The 13609-nt window shown below is 48.1% G+C and overlaps 5 protein-coding genes across 5 annotated transcripts; 2 read left to right on the top strand and 3 right to left on the bottom strand.

Moving 5' to 3' along the window:
* Nucleotides 1-3327: 3327 nt before the first annotated feature.
* GUITHDRAFT_118254 (hypothetical protein) lies at nucleotides 3328-5590 on the top strand (the record flags this gene model as incomplete). The annotated part of the gene is made up of 2 exons (XM_005822468.1): nucleotides 3328-3973; nucleotides 4128-5590. 2 exons carry the CDS (start codon nucleotides 3328-3330, stop codon nucleotides 5588-5590), a joined length of 2109 nt encoding a protein of 702 aa, XP_005822525.1.
* A 980-nt stretch (nucleotides 5591-6570) lies between these two features.
* GUITHDRAFT_155440 (hypothetical protein) lies at nucleotides 6571-7593 on the bottom strand. The gene is made up of 5 exons (XM_005822467.1): nucleotides 7186-7593; nucleotides 7061-7126; nucleotides 6886-7013; nucleotides 6761-6829; nucleotides 6571-6713 (listed from the first exon to the last, which is right to left on the bottom strand). The coding sequence occupies exons 1-5, from the start codon at nucleotides 7264-7266 to the stop codon at nucleotides 6626-6628; spliced, it is 432 nt and encodes a 143-aa protein (XP_005822524.1). The 5' UTR covers nucleotides 7267-7593; the 3' UTR covers nucleotides 6571-6625.
* A 634-nt stretch (nucleotides 7594-8227) lies between these two features.
* GUITHDRAFT_118252 (hypothetical protein) lies at nucleotides 8228-8595 on the top strand (the record flags this gene model as incomplete). Its single annotated transcript, XM_005822466.1, has 3 exons — nucleotides 8228-8255; nucleotides 8306-8388; nucleotides 8497-8595. 3 exons carry the CDS (start codon nucleotides 8228-8230, stop codon nucleotides 8593-8595), a joined length of 210 nt encoding a protein of 69 aa, XP_005822523.1.
* Nucleotides 8596-8660: 65 nt separating this feature from the next.
* GUITHDRAFT_146376 (hypothetical protein) lies at nucleotides 8661-10214 on the bottom strand (the record flags this gene model as incomplete). The annotated part of the gene is made up of 8 exons (XM_005822465.1): nucleotides 8661-8705; nucleotides 8727-8813; nucleotides 8856-8907; nucleotides 8953-9024; nucleotides 9068-9136; nucleotides 9183-9251; nucleotides 9295-9568; nucleotides 9701-10214. 8 exons carry the CDS (start codon nucleotides 10212-10214, stop codon nucleotides 8661-8663), a joined length of 1182 nt encoding a protein of 393 aa, XP_005822522.1.
* Nucleotides 10215-10662: 448 nt separating this feature from the next.
* On the bottom strand, nucleotides 10663-11657 carry GUITHDRAFT_155439 (hypothetical protein). The gene is made up of 7 exons (XM_005822464.1): nucleotides 11627-11657; nucleotides 11468-11579; nucleotides 11284-11422; nucleotides 11097-11219; nucleotides 10969-11046; nucleotides 10852-10920; nucleotides 10663-10807 (listed from the first exon to the last, which is right to left on the bottom strand). The coding sequence occupies exons 2-7, from the start codon at nucleotides 11548-11550 to the stop codon at nucleotides 10796-10798; spliced, it is 504 nt and encodes a 167-aa protein (XP_005822521.1). The 5' UTR covers nucleotides 11551-11579; nucleotides 11627-11657; the 3' UTR covers nucleotides 10663-10795.
* Nucleotides 11658-13609: the final 1952 nt, after the last annotated feature.

The following is a 13609-nucleotide window of genomic DNA, read 5'->3' as shown; positions in this document are numbered from 1 at the left end:
TGAAGGGGGTAGCCGCTGTGGGCTTCGAGGGGTGGGTCATGGGGAGGGGTCCGAACGGAGGGTTTAAAGGGGGGTGGAGGGGTGGGGTAAAGTTCCAAAATGGAGAGTTGAAAGTTTGAAAGTTGATTTTGATTGGAAAATGATTGCAAAAGTATACGGTTACGACCGTTTCTGATACGTGTAACGGTACGAAACGGGGAGTTTTGATTGGAAAATGATTATTGTTTCAAAAAGTTGATTGGAAAATGATTACTGCAAACTTTCGTTGATTGGAAAATGATTACTCCAAAAATTTGTTGATTGGAAATTGATGATTGCCCGTCACTGGCACCGTGCACGTGCAGAGCGGCAGATAAACCCCGCTTCGCTGAAACATGGCTTGACGTACGCGACACAAGGAGGAGAGAAGAAGAATGTCTTTTCGTCAGAGAGAAACAGATGCCTCAACATCCCCAAGCTTCTTGCGACTCTTGTAAGTGTGTGTTACATGCTTTCGAACCAGCGGTATACCTATTTCGAGCAAAGATTACATCCCTCTGTTCGAAAGAAAAGCTGGAAAATGAAATGTGGACATGACTTTTACGTCCAATGTGTGTCATTGAATGTATTGCAAACTTGTCCAAACATCTTTGCTCTGAACTAAAGCATGCCTCTTTTTCTTCAGAAGACCCTATTGGACAACAGAATTTAACACAGTGGTATAGCATTGCTCGGATTTCCACCGTTGAACGCAGATGGACCAAGTGTCGGATGAAAAGGTAGATGAAAATCAAATGTGTTTTGATTTGCTTTCGTGGGTATCGATTGGTCGATGAAGATAACTATCGACAATGTTGTGCGAGCTATTCGATGAAGCAACTCAAATATGAATAGGAAGAGCTGAGACCATTTCGATACACTTGAAAACAAAGTGGAGGTGATCATTAGGATATGTGATGGTTTCTTGTGACAGGTCAGGGGCATGAATATTATGACAATCTCCCGCGGTCCATGGAACGCTGTATTTGTTTTGTAGTTAATGGTTGAAATGTCTGAAGCTGTATTTTGTTAAACAAATCAATGTTCTATCCCAACGATTGAAAATTGTTTCTCTTCAATTTTCTACTGCCTTCGGACCATTGTTCACTTTTGGATGCAATACAACAAAACTGTTAGGGAAGGGATAAAGGGTCAGTTGTGAGATGGGGGTAGCTGTCCCAATATGAGTATCGGGGTCCATATAACTTAGATGACCAAATGAGGAATCGAAGGTATTCGACTGATTTTTGTTTTATCCAAAAATCAAAATTCAGAAGAATAAGCTTCGACACTTCCACAAGCATCATCATCATTTCGATCGCCATTCCTTGGAGAAGACAAGGATGGAAGAGATTTCTGTGCATCGTTATAGCTTTCCCTCGAATCCGTCTCCTGTTTGACATTCACGATCCAATGTTGAGATGTAGAAATTTTCTCCTTGAAAAATTACCTGCAAATATTGCAACAAATCTTTTTCTGATAGCAATACCGAATCTTCATCGTCAGATTCCTCATCAGGCTGATCAGACACGATTGGGTCAGTCCTCCAACAAGGGAGTCATGATCACACGCTTCAAAGATCAATACATACCTGTAAAAATTTTCTAGCAAAAAATGATTTGTAATGGCGAGGAGACTCTCTGATAAGTAAGAAACAAGTTGTTTTCAGCACTTTGCATGTGAGAAATCTATGATACTTTGTGGCAGCTCGGAATAGAAATGACTTCCCTGAGGAATGGTATTCTAGAGCTTTGTCAGGCTGAAGCAAGGATCAGATTCTTTTTCTATGTCATACAAGGGCTGAAGCATTACCTCATATGAAGCGGAGTTTAGCAAAGGTACTGGGGGTGGTGCACGTTGCATCTTTGCTGTTGTGTTTTCATTCCCTATGTCGGGGTCTATTCGAGGGGAGGAGGGTGATTCCTTCATCCTCGCTAGTGGCTCTGCCCTCAGATTGACGCTACCTTCGGCTTTGTGTGCTCCTGACCAATGTGGTTTGTGATCCTCTTCGATCAAGGTATTGTCGGTTGAAGACAAATCTGAAATATCAGAGGTATTCAAAATGTCTGTTACCGCTTGCTGATTTTTCTCATTTTGCTTCGGATCGAAATATTCTTTGTGCACTTCTTGGTCAAGACTCACTACCTTGCCATCCAAATCTGAAGCATGATCCAGCTTCTCAAATTTCTTCACCCAATCTACACACAGTCCGGAAAGTTAACGAGAGTCATGCAAGATCGATATTTGAAACCGTTGATTTCGTCGGAATCTTGGTGTCGAAAAACATATTTTCGGTGTGGCAATTGAAGAACAAATGCATGCAGGGTATCTAGCTTATCTACAGAAAATTTGACGGAAGAAAAAGCTATCTCTCCCCTCATCTACAACCCAACAATCAGTATCCACCGTTATACAATATCAAGCTGCAGACCAGGACTTTATCATCAGAGTCATAGTACTTCAACAGTGCAGTCCCTGTGCTTGAACGATGAATCAACTCAAAGAACCTTTTTTGCCATAACTTCAAGCGCCTGTGTGACAAGGGCATCTCAAAAGCGCTCTTGGCTTGATATGGATTCAGCATACCTGCTCTGTTTTTCTAAGTAGCCTTCCTTTAGATTCACATCGCCATGTGGGTCTTTGGCCTCTTCTGACATTATGCCTATGGCTGGATGAGCTAGGCTTGTAGTGATCAAAGCATCCTCATCAACGAGGCGTCTGACTGTGCAAAGTCACTGGACTCTGCTGTGCTTGTTCTCCTAACCTCGATGCTGCCAGGTAGTCGCTTGCGACTGTACGTGACGGTAGTTTCAAGCTTGCCACCGTCCTGGTACTGATCTTTAACTTAACTTTGAGTAAAGTCCGGATACCCCCGGCCGGCCGGCTCAGGCCCGGGGGCGGCCCGCCGCCGCACTCAATGGGCGCCGCCTTCTCGCTGTCTTTTCTCTTCTCGCCGTCACGGTATCACTGCTCAGCCGCTGGTCGGAGACTCAGGCTCCGAGAGCCCGGAGCCTCGCTGCGCCCGCGGCCTCCGGGTCGGACTCCGGGCCGGATCGGCGGACGGCGTGACGGCCCGGGTGCAGTGCCTCAGTTGACTGAGGGCCAGTGAATGCCCTAGAATGCCCTAGTGCCACAAACTCTACAGGAGTGAAGGGACATGATGCAGACAAGCCTGGGGGGCGAGCAACAAAGAGAGCGGATCAAAGCAAAGGTAATCGAAGAGGCGGGAAACAAGCAGCGAGAATGTGCTCAATGCACCCCTGTAAGGTGCTAAAATCTGTGAAAGGACTCGACTAGACCGACGCCAGGATGGTTGTTTCTGAGATTGTATCCCTCATCGGTTCTAAGGATCGAGAAGTTCTCTCGAGATGGGGTCAGTCCATCGTGGAGATTCGACGAGAAGAAGAGGGAGAGGACGGACGAAGACTGGTCATAGGAGGGTCAGGCATCTTGGTATTGACCTTCAAGAGGCTCTGTGTGCTCACCAATGCACATGTGATTCCCGACATGCAGAGCGCGAGAGGATCATCTGTGAGTTTCTCTCTGCTCATATCGGACGCTCCCAACACCATTCAACTTAGACCAGAGCTCTTCTTCCTCTCCAGCCCACCTCCTCGACCTTCCTCCTGTTCATGTGGTGAAGATTCATGCTCTTGTCGCCAGTCCGGGAAATGCTCGCTCGGCAGTCTGGATTACTCACTGATAGCGGCTGAGGGCGAAGGCCTCGCCTTCCGCCAGCCTCTTCTCATTCCCAGGGGATGGACCTGCATACCCAAGGACCATCGCATCCTGCTGCTCCATCGCACTCAACGAGGAGGTTTGAGATGTGCGCATGAGGAGCTTGTTGATCATGACCAGTACAACCTCCTTACTGTCGCTGCAACTCCTTCTGGTTCTTCTGGGTCTCCCATCTTCTCGTCATTGGGCGAACTGATCGGGATCCATCGGGCAGGAGGTAATTCGCCTTTGTAAAACAAGGAAGCCTCCCTTTGCTGGCTAATTTCTCCTGATTTGGTGTTTTCCTCCTATTCCTTTCTCTTGCATTGATCCTCTTGCTATTCTGATTCATGTTTGTTGTTGCTCTTATTTTGGTAACAAGGATGTGGCAGGACCAGAGAGGCTGTTGGGCGAGTGGGAGCTATTAAGAAATTTGAGCTTTGTAGACAACCGCGGCCCTTGCTACGGCGTTCCAATCGGACCAGTGGCGAAAGATATGGAAGAAAAGTTTGTGGTTTCTGAAATGGTTAGAATGATGCTGGATGATGCCCTCAAGTTCTGCATAACAGAGGAGGAGATTGTGGTGCAGGAGCAGGAGCAGGAGCAGGAGCAGGAGCAGGAGCAGGAGCAGGAGCAGGAACAGGGGCAGGCGCAGGAGCAAGAGCAGGAGCAGGAGCAGGAGCAGGAGAAAGATCAGCAGGAGCATGAGCAGGAGCAGGAGAAGGAACAGGAACAGAATAGCTTGGACAAGGAAATGCTTGGGAAGCAAAGAGGAGAAGATGAATACCAACGTGAAGAGTCAGGGGATGTAGTTAAAACCATGCAAGAACACTGTTTGAAGAATGAGTTGAGCTGCCAAGAATTTGATCTAGTCGAATGCTGTGATGAACCTTCCTCAATGTGCAAAGCACACATGACCGAGCCATCGGAACGAGAGGTGCAGGCGGAAGAAATTGAAAGAGGGGGAGGGCAGACCCGGGAGACATTGCTTCTTAGACAAGAAAGTGTCCAACAGAATGATAGGTGTATGATTGCTGGAGAGGAAAGTTTATTGGAAAGGGGAGAGAACGATGTACGAGAGAACGACGTGGCAGTCTTCGAGGCCGGCAAAATTTGCAGGTCTGGCGTCAATATCAAGGGAATGATGCGACAGGTCGATGATGAAAAGGACAAAGATGAACCTGAGAGTCAAGAGACTGTTGAACAAACTCTCAACCATCCAGATGTTGAAAGTTCTCGTCACCTGTACACAAATGGTGTTCTCACGATCAAGCGATTGGGTCTCGCTCTTCGATTCCAAACCAACGGATATCTTATGGTCTTGTGCGAGGAAGAAGGAATTTTCTCACAGACACTTGAGCATGGCGATGAGATCCAAGAGGTCAATTCGATTACTGTGGTCGGGAGGAGTCTCACTGAGGTGGTTGACCTTTTCCACGAGTGTATTGTCTGCGTGTTGCTCAGGCGATGTGGCTCCTCAAGTCGTCAACCTGGAGAATCCAAGGAGGAAGTGCATCTGATTGAAATCGCCTCTCCATTTACTCTGACTGACACGCGGGATATTTGCCGCCGCAGACTGATCTCCTTCTACAAGATCTTCAATCCACAAAAGCTTCGATACGTCAATGACATTTTGGATCAGACAGGATTGAATGTCGTCAACTTGAACGCTTCCTTGCTATCCAAGTATAATGCAGACCTTGACAGTGATTTCTGCACGATTTCGTCGCAGAAGAATGCCTTGAAATCTGCTTTCCATGGGTTTGATCATGAAGCCTTTCGTGCTGACCTGGTCAATATACTCGGAGCACTTTTCCTGGTCGACACCCCGCGATTAGCGAGGACGGATAGATGAGGGAATACTGCTCCACGAAGAAATCGCCGTTGAGCTCAACTCGAAAAGCGTCACGAGAGGAACAAAGAATATTCATTGAAATTTGTGAATTCTACTACGTCAACTTCCTTCACACGCTCCCTGGCATATTGTCGTCCGAGGGGAAATATTTGCATTGAATGGAAATTGTTGCTGGTCCGTCGCCTGCTGAGTTAAGGAGCGGAGCACCATGAGGGTCAAGCAAGCACAAGATGTGATGCCTGTCAGATTGCTCTCTGATCACAAGCGCTGTTCTTCCCACTTGCTCAACTTGTTCTTCTGAGAATGAATGGACGGTGATGAGAAGCAATAGACATTGTCCTTGCATTGCTGTAGTCGCACGATCATAGATTGCACAAGAGGGGAGATGAGTTTCTCACCTTTTCTTGAAACTTCTAACTCTTGTTCTTGGTCTGAATTTTGAAACACTTGTAAATCATCTAGTTCCACTGTCTCGTTCCATTTCGTGACGTCTCTTCCTACTTGGACATGCGCAGACGAGCATGCTGCTTGGATGCAGAGGCTATTGTCAATTAGCGAAGTTCCTTGGTCTCCAACATGATAGATGGATTGAAAGCTCTGCGAAGAAAGTTTTGCAGAAGCTTCAATAGACGAGAAACAGCACAATGCTTGTTGTACTCCATCCTTCCATCTGATTCCACTCGCTTCGTTGAGTTGCACCTGAAGTTTCCAGGGTTGATGAGGATGTAGGAGACAGCTATCGGACACGCGAGCAAGACGATTTTCTATCGACAATTTCTCATGGAAGGGTGGTGCGATACTGCCAGAAAAACCAGTAAAATTCTGAAAGCAAAACACAAGGCTGAGACGTACCTCTTGAGATGTTTGGAGCCCTGATTTTCGATTTCTTCATAGGATAATAGATTGCTGGGCTGCTCCCTTGGATCGCTCGTTCGTTCTTCGGCTCGATCCGAAACCAATCTGGGAATCGAAGCCTCCTGGGGTACACAACCTAGTGCAGTGTCTCGCAATTCACTTGTCTTGACTGGGTCTTTGTCACCAGCAAAATGAGATAGGTAGTAATTTACATTTTTGCAGGCGAATAGTGTTGAAGGAAAGGGCCAACCTCTCAGCGTCTTCGTATCTACAAGCGAATAAGTTAAACGGCTTTGATCGTCTTGATGATGGTACCTGCCCTTCCTCAGAAGCTCAGCTTGCAGCTTAACAATATTGCTGAACGGAGAATTCAGGTCAATATCCCTAGCGCCATAACAGGTCAAACTATTGAAGATCCAGTGTGAAAAATGAAATCATGCCTGCTTTGGCTTGTAAGGTGTTCAGATGGTGAAGATGGAGAATCATTTAGTTTGAACCCTTTCGAGATGATCTCAATCTTGTTCTGAAGTTTATGAATCTCTCCAATCAGTTCTGCCTCTCTTTCTTCCTGCAGTGTTTGTAAGCAGGATTTAAAAGGATCCAAACATTCTATGCCTTGGTGCGTACAAGATATCGCTCTCGCTGCAGATCACGGAGCAATTTTCTTAGAGTGGTTTCAGTCTAAGAAATTCAAGTCACAACGACAAAAGCCTTAGATACAAGGGTTTAGATAATCTCACGTCTGTCACTTCTTCCAGTCGTCTCGAGGCCTCCCTCCTCCAAAATGATTCTTCGTCTTGTAGTTTCTTGATATTATCCATGAACTTTTGAGTTTGCACGCCACTTTCATTCACATCCAAAGCATGTTGTGCCTGCTCGATCAATGTTCCCTCTGCACGCTGCCTCCAAAATTCGATTTCTTTCATGAGCGTCTGTCGAAGTTGTCAGGCAACATCCAAACATTTCAGCACGAGCCTCGCGCTGTCGTCGTAATGCCAGGAGCTCCTCTTCCATCTCGTGTATGCGGAGGCTGACACAAGGCAATCACGTGACTCAGGCCTTCACCTCCTGCAGCTCTCTCACCTCAGAGCCCCTTTCATCGCCCGCCCTTCCTCCACTCCGTGCATCAGCATAGTCGGGCACCGCTCAAACGACCCACCGGTACGGTAGGTCCGCCCAGAGACAAAGGGAAGGACAGCACATGGACAACTAGCTCGTGGGTCTAGTAAACTTTCACTGTCTCAACTCCGGGTTGTCACCGCGGCGGTTGAAGTAACGGTCAGTAACGGTTATACCCGGGCCCGGAGCCCGGCCTCTCGAACTCGTTGTCTGAGGTGTTGCTTGGTGTGTCGCCGCGACTCTTGACTGCGTGCGGTGACGCTTGAGCTTGAGATGGTCGAGCAAGGGCGGCAGCAGGAAAACCAGTTAGATGTTCATAGCTCATAGAAGATGCACAAGGATGGAGAAAGGTGTCGAGGTAGAATGCACGGAGGGGGGTTGGGGAAGAGGTGTTGAGGTAGAATGTACGGGGGAGAGAGAAACGGTTCGAGCAATGTACGAGGGTGAGAGAGGGGTCTAGGTAGAATGTAGGGGGGAGAGAGTCAGAATGTACGGGGGAGAAGCGACGGCAAAATTATGGGCATGCGAAGTATGGCAGTTGTGAGGGGTGTTTGGTCGAACTTGAGCTGTATGTTTGTCGGTCGAAGGTTTTGATACTATTATCGAACATCTGTTTTCATCGATCTTTCACTGTGATTGAAATGACTGACGCTGAGTTTACAGATGATGTTCCTTCGCAGTGCTAACCAACGTAAGTCTCCTTGTTTCCTATCAGTTGCACTGACGAACTCGATTGTGCAGTCTTTGCTCTTGTTCCTGTTCAGCGCCTCAACCAAACTTACGGCTGGGGAACTGAATCTGGTGACAGCTTCGGAGATGGTCTGGTGAGTTGATCACGATCTTTCTTTATCTGCTTATATCCTTTCGGCTTGTCTTCCTTCCCTGCCTTGTCTCCGCATGCCGTTTGGTTTCCGCTTGACTCAACTCTGTAGAGCTATGACTCGGGTGTTGGCAACAATGCTGGCGATGCTGAGCTCTCCCCCTACAACGTCGTTCGCCCCCGCCGCTCCGGAATGCTCTACTTGGCTTGAGCTCGTTGATCCTGAATTGAAGAATTTTCTTCACGTTACCTCTTGTCTCGTAGCGCTTCTTTTAGCTACTCGGCATCGAGTAGCTCACTCGGCATAGCATCCATGGCTGCCTGCGCGCTGCTGTGAGGCACCTGATGATCGAGATGGAGCTCGTGCACCTCCAGAAGCTCGCGGAGCGAAGGCTCTCGCACGCCAAGCTTGCCACCTCCAACCCATTCCTGTATGGACTTCACGTTCTCGTCCTCTCTCAAGCTTCACACCTTGTCGAGGATTCTCCGCCATTCACGTCCTCCACGCTCTGTGGCGAAGAGACTTCGAACCATTACGCATATTTCTGGCACAGTAGACCAATGTTACCCGAAAACAGGTTTAAGCAGATTCCTCGTTGAGTAGCCAGGAGTCCCTTTCTTCCGATGCCCGTGGATGTTACTGGAGCGAACAGTCATCAGCGGGAGGATGAGGAGATGTCTACCTGTATTTTTCCATGAGCTCTTCTCCGAGGACGATGTAATCCTCGAGGATCTTCCTCCTCGTCAGCCCCCTAGGATGAGTTTTGGGTCATCTTAAGAGATGACAATCAAACTTACGGATTTCTGTCCTCCCCAAAGATTTTTACATCTGCTTCTCTCAACAACCAGGGTCGCTGATAAGCTTCCCTGAAGGTCCATCAGCTTCTGTCTTGCCACAAACATCTTATACCTGCCGATCATTACGCCATCTACTGCTGGTAGGTCGTCCCACTGGAATTCATCTGCTTTCTCATTGCCGCTGCTCTCGTGCTCCTTGAGGCCTGCATACGAGCCATACTCGGCGATGATGCCGTTGTGAGGAGCGAGGAGATGCCTCCCAGCCATCTCGAGCGACTTGATGCCTCCATTGTACGTGAAGTGCAGATCTGGGAAGTCTTGCTTCAGCTGGTGCGTCCATCGAGGACGGAGAGGAGGAATCGTGCGGTTCTGCTTGGGCGTGAAGCCTGTAGAATGAGAAGGGTCAAGGGGACAAAGAGAAGGATGAAGCCTGTAAAATGAGAAGGGTCAAGGGGAGAAAGAGAAGGAGCTTGTAAAGGGGTAGGAAGAGACGATGAGGATTATAAAGAGAGGGCAACCTCCAAGAACACATTCCCTGCTGTGAATTATAAAGTGCCGAACGCCAGCTCCTGAGCTGACGATGGAAATGAAGTCGGAGAGAAGCTTATATCCATTTCTCTCGTTGGTTCCCAGTCTGCACTTGACGCTCACTGGAGCGTTTGGCGACGCTCTTGCCATGGCTCGTAAACAAGTAGCAACCCCATGAGGGTCATGCATCAGTGAAGCCCCATATCGCTGACTGCAACATGTCGCAGCCGCTGACGGGCAACCGCAGTTGAGATTGATCTCCTCATAGTTCACGTGGGAGGAGGACACAGCTACATCTGTCGCCCGCATGAGAGTTTCGGGTTCTGCCCCCCCGAGCTGAAGCACCAAGGGAGATTCCTGTGTGGACGCATCCAAGAGGAGAAACTGACCATCATGATCCTTGTGCAGCAGATCGTCTGCAACCACCATCTCCGTGTACAGAACAGTTCGACGAGTTAGGGCTCGCGCGAGCGAACGGTACGGGCGATCAGTCCATTCGGCCATGGGCGCCACGCTCAACCTCACCATACCGTAGGATTGACCGACAGAAGCAAGGAGATGCGAAATGGGGAGAGGGCGAGAGGGAAGGAACGGTGAGGAGCGAGTGGAAGGGTCGCAAGGAGCGGCGGCAGCCTACAAGCGAGGCAGGGGGTAGTGGTGGAGGGGGAGCAAGGGAACCGGGACCGGACTCATTTCGATGTCTCTTTTTACAGTACCAAGTAAGAAGTAGAGTAAGTGGGGTTGAGGGTTGCAAGCGTATGTAAGCGTGTATGAAAGTGGCATACGATTTACATACCTTTAGGCGTGATATATTCTTGTTGCAAGGAGCGATAGATTGAGAAACAAGCGAGGGCTGGTTGCAGGAGAACAGTTATTTTTGACCAGGTGCAAACATCCAAGGATGCATTCCCAGTTTCAGCCTGCTTAGAATCGCAAATTGGAACACTTCGATGAAGTGCATTAAACTTTGTTTTTCTTCGTATCAAATTTACATACACAGCTACATGCGGCACCATTCACACACTACTGCAAACACCTGGAAGATGTGGTCCCAATCGAACCAGCACGTCAGTCATCCAGGAATATCAATCTTCCATCTGCACTTTTGAGTAAGTGCCATTTGCACCAACATATGCATTACCATTTGGTCCAGTGATAACTCTTCTTCCGTGATGTCCATTTCCCGGTGTGTTGGAGAGCACAGGGAACCCTAACAAATTTTCACCCATCGTTCAAGAATCAGATCGTTCTGCCATACCATCTCTCTTTCTGCATGGAGCAATCTTTGTGCACAAGGCAATGACATAAAGTCAACGTCCAGCTGTCTACAAGTCCACTGGTTCCAGCAAACAGTTAGTAATGATACAACTCGTTGGCGCGAGTCACCTTGACATATTCTAGAGCTTCTGGCGTGATAGCGCTGCTAACCCTGTCCATTCCTTCCATCACAGAGCCCATGAACTGCTCTCGGTCGACCCCTTCCTCTCTTGGTAAACTCCGTTGTACGATCTGTTCACGCTTGTCAATCAGCTGCAGGAGATGACTAATCAGCGAATCGTCTCAAAACACTTACTTTCGCAGGCATCGATTGTGAGAACTTCTTTGATTTGATACTTGAAACTTTCGGAGGAACCTTAATTGAGCTTGTTTCTATGGCACTTGATGATCGAGCTATGTACTGATCTAGCACGGCGAGACGGAGCATTTGAACCCTGACAACCAAGTTAAACATCGCAATTGCTGATTGTCTGGCTCACGTGTCGTCCTCCGCATTGTAGTGATTGTTCGCATTCTGTTTCGTTGAAATAGAAGACATCGACTTGAAACCCCGCATCGCCATCTTCCTCCGTGCAATGGAATCCTCCAAATCTAAGAAGCCCTTTACAAGAATAACCTTTTGCAATCCTAGTACGTACTTGTTTGATGTTCATCCCGCTGACTGTTCTCGTCATCCATCTGCAGAAATGATACACATTTTGGAGAGCAAAGATCTCTGCATATTTCTTCTTCAGAACATCTGTTGGGAATATGTAAAGCAAAGCAACCTGCTCCTCCGGTTCAATTTGAGGCTCATAGTACCGCCTTTGCAAAAATCAATTATATGTTGACAAACCTATGTCAAACATAATAAGATACATGTGCAAAGTAGTCAAAAGTAAAGGCCAGCAAAAGAATGTATGAAGATACAATACAAGCATCACAGGTTTCCAACGTGCAATTCATCAACACACAGCCAAACTTAAAATCTTCAAGGCGACTCGATGTGTTAAATTAGCGCCAGTAAGCTAGTCACAGAGAATGAACAATTGCAACACATTTCGACCACTACCCAACGAAAAAATCGAATAGAAGAGGAGGCATCGAAGAGAAGCAGGCATCAATTACCTTTCTATGACTGCATGCAACAGCCAACTCCACCTATCGCAAACTGTGGCCAACGCGAGGAGCTATGAGTGTTGCAAAGTTCTGAATTAAGGACAGAGAATTGTAATGCCGTGCTGTATGTTCTATTTCAGTTCTATTTCAAGCTGTGCAAGTGAACCGACTGTCCGCGCAAAACCTGGCGAACCAAACCATGTCATTGACGTGATATGCAAAGGTGAAGATATTCTTGCAGAAAGAAAGGTGTGGGAGAAATGAAGAGAGTAAAGGGAGGAGTGTAGAGAAGCTCTGTATATGAAACACGCGCAGGAGATATGATTCCGAGCTGTGTGGGGAGCAAACAAAACAAGGCCCATCATCGGCAGGTAGGGGACGAGCAATGAGCGTCGTCAAGTCCATAGGGTGGGGTAGGAGGAAGTACCGGGTTACTTTCCTCATTTGTGATATCAATCACTAGGGTAGGGTTGTATTTTTCCTGCAGGGGTACTTATGAGTAATGGTGATAGGGAGGTCTTACAGACCGTATAATCTTGGTACCCCAGCCCTAGGACGAGGCCAAGAAAGGAAGGTGCGGGGTGGGGTTGAAAATTTCTAAGAGCGAAAGGTAGGGGTGAGGATTCGTCAAAGAAATGAATTTCCCTGGGTGGGTGGTAGAGGCAATATTGAGAGGGGGGGTACGGGTTGTGGTTGTGAGCGAGGATATAGATGGTCCCGTCTTTCATTCGGAAAGTTCAGACGTATACGAGGGGTGGGGTGGGGTCCATGGTCCACCAAATGAAGGGGTTTTTTGGAGGCTTATTACAATAATAATACCGGGCCGCCTTCTTTTAAGCACCCAATTCCGTCAGAATGTCCTCGGCGGAGCCGGGGGGCGGCGGCGCCCCGCCTCAGGCTAGGCTATCGGGCGGGCTAAAATAAACAGAGCACACCGTGACAAGTTTGTTGGATGCCAAAGTCACGCCGCATCGGATATCACATCGACCTTAGTGGCAAGACCAAGTTTAAAGTAATGCACACAAAACTGAGTGGCACTGGAATTTGACTCTGTGACCGAGGAGCCTCGGAGCACACTGTGAGAGATAGACTGTATGCTAGGACCGTGAAACCCAAGCATATGATCCGAGTCCAGACATGCTGAGAGGACCTTAGCGAGACGGCTAGGAAACTTCTCGGCGCTATCTGACTGGCACGGCTGGCATACTATGATACGATCCCTGGCATCGTCGGTTACTACAGTGGGCCCGGGGCCCCGCATGATTACGGTAGTACCGTCGTACATGCTCAATCATGTTGCCAAGTTGCCAGTTGATTCGGCGCCCGATGTAACGTACTACTGTTTCAGAAACTCGGGGGGAGCCTCGGAGGATGGATCGTATGCCAGCCGTGCCAGTCAGATAGCGCCGAGTTAACAAAAACTCTCCTGTAAACCAAGACGACTTACGTGTTTTCAAGGCGGCCATGTAGCGTGTGGGACGAAGAGGGGGCTTTCCTAGCCGTCTTGCTAAGGTCCTCTCATG

Source organism: Guillardia theta (assembly GCF_000315625.1).
Source record: "Guillardia theta CCMP2712 unplaced genomic scaffold GUITHscaffold_124, whole genome shotgun sequence".
NCBI lineage: Eukaryota > Cryptophyceae > Pyrenomonadales > Geminigeraceae > Guillardia > Guillardia theta.
This window is presented reverse-complemented; position numbering and strand designations above follow the sequence as displayed.

What these genes read in the sequence shown, in the direction of transcription:
- GUITHDRAFT_155440 (XM_005822467.1), bottom strand. Translation starts at nt 7,266, where the DNA reads ATGGATAATATCAAGAAACTACAAGACGAAGAATCATTTTGGAGGAGG. An exon ending in GACTGGAAGAAGTGACAGAC is followed by an intron (nt 7,127 to 7,185) that starts GTGAGATTATCT and finishes TGAATTTCTTAG; the next exon opens with ACTGAAACCACTCTAAGAAA. An exon ending in CACCTTACAAGCCAAAGCAG is followed by an intron (nt 6,830 to 6,885) that starts GCATGATTTCAT and finishes TTATGGCGCTAG; the next exon opens with GGATATTGACCTGAATTCTC.
- GUITHDRAFT_155439 (XM_005822464.1), bottom strand. Translation starts at nt 11,550, where the DNA reads ATGGCGATGCGGGGTTTCAAGTCGATGTCTTCTATTTCAACGAAACAG. An exon ending in AAGCTCTAGAATATGTCAAG is followed by an intron (nt 11,047 to 11,096) that starts GTGACTCGCGCC and finishes TGCTGGAACCAG; the next exon opens with TGGACTTGTAGACAGCTGGA. An exon ending in TCCATGCAGAAAGAGAGATG is followed by an intron (nt 10,921 to 10,968) that starts GTATGGCAGAAC and finishes AAAATTTGTTAG; the next exon opens with GGTTCCCTGTGCTCTCCAAC.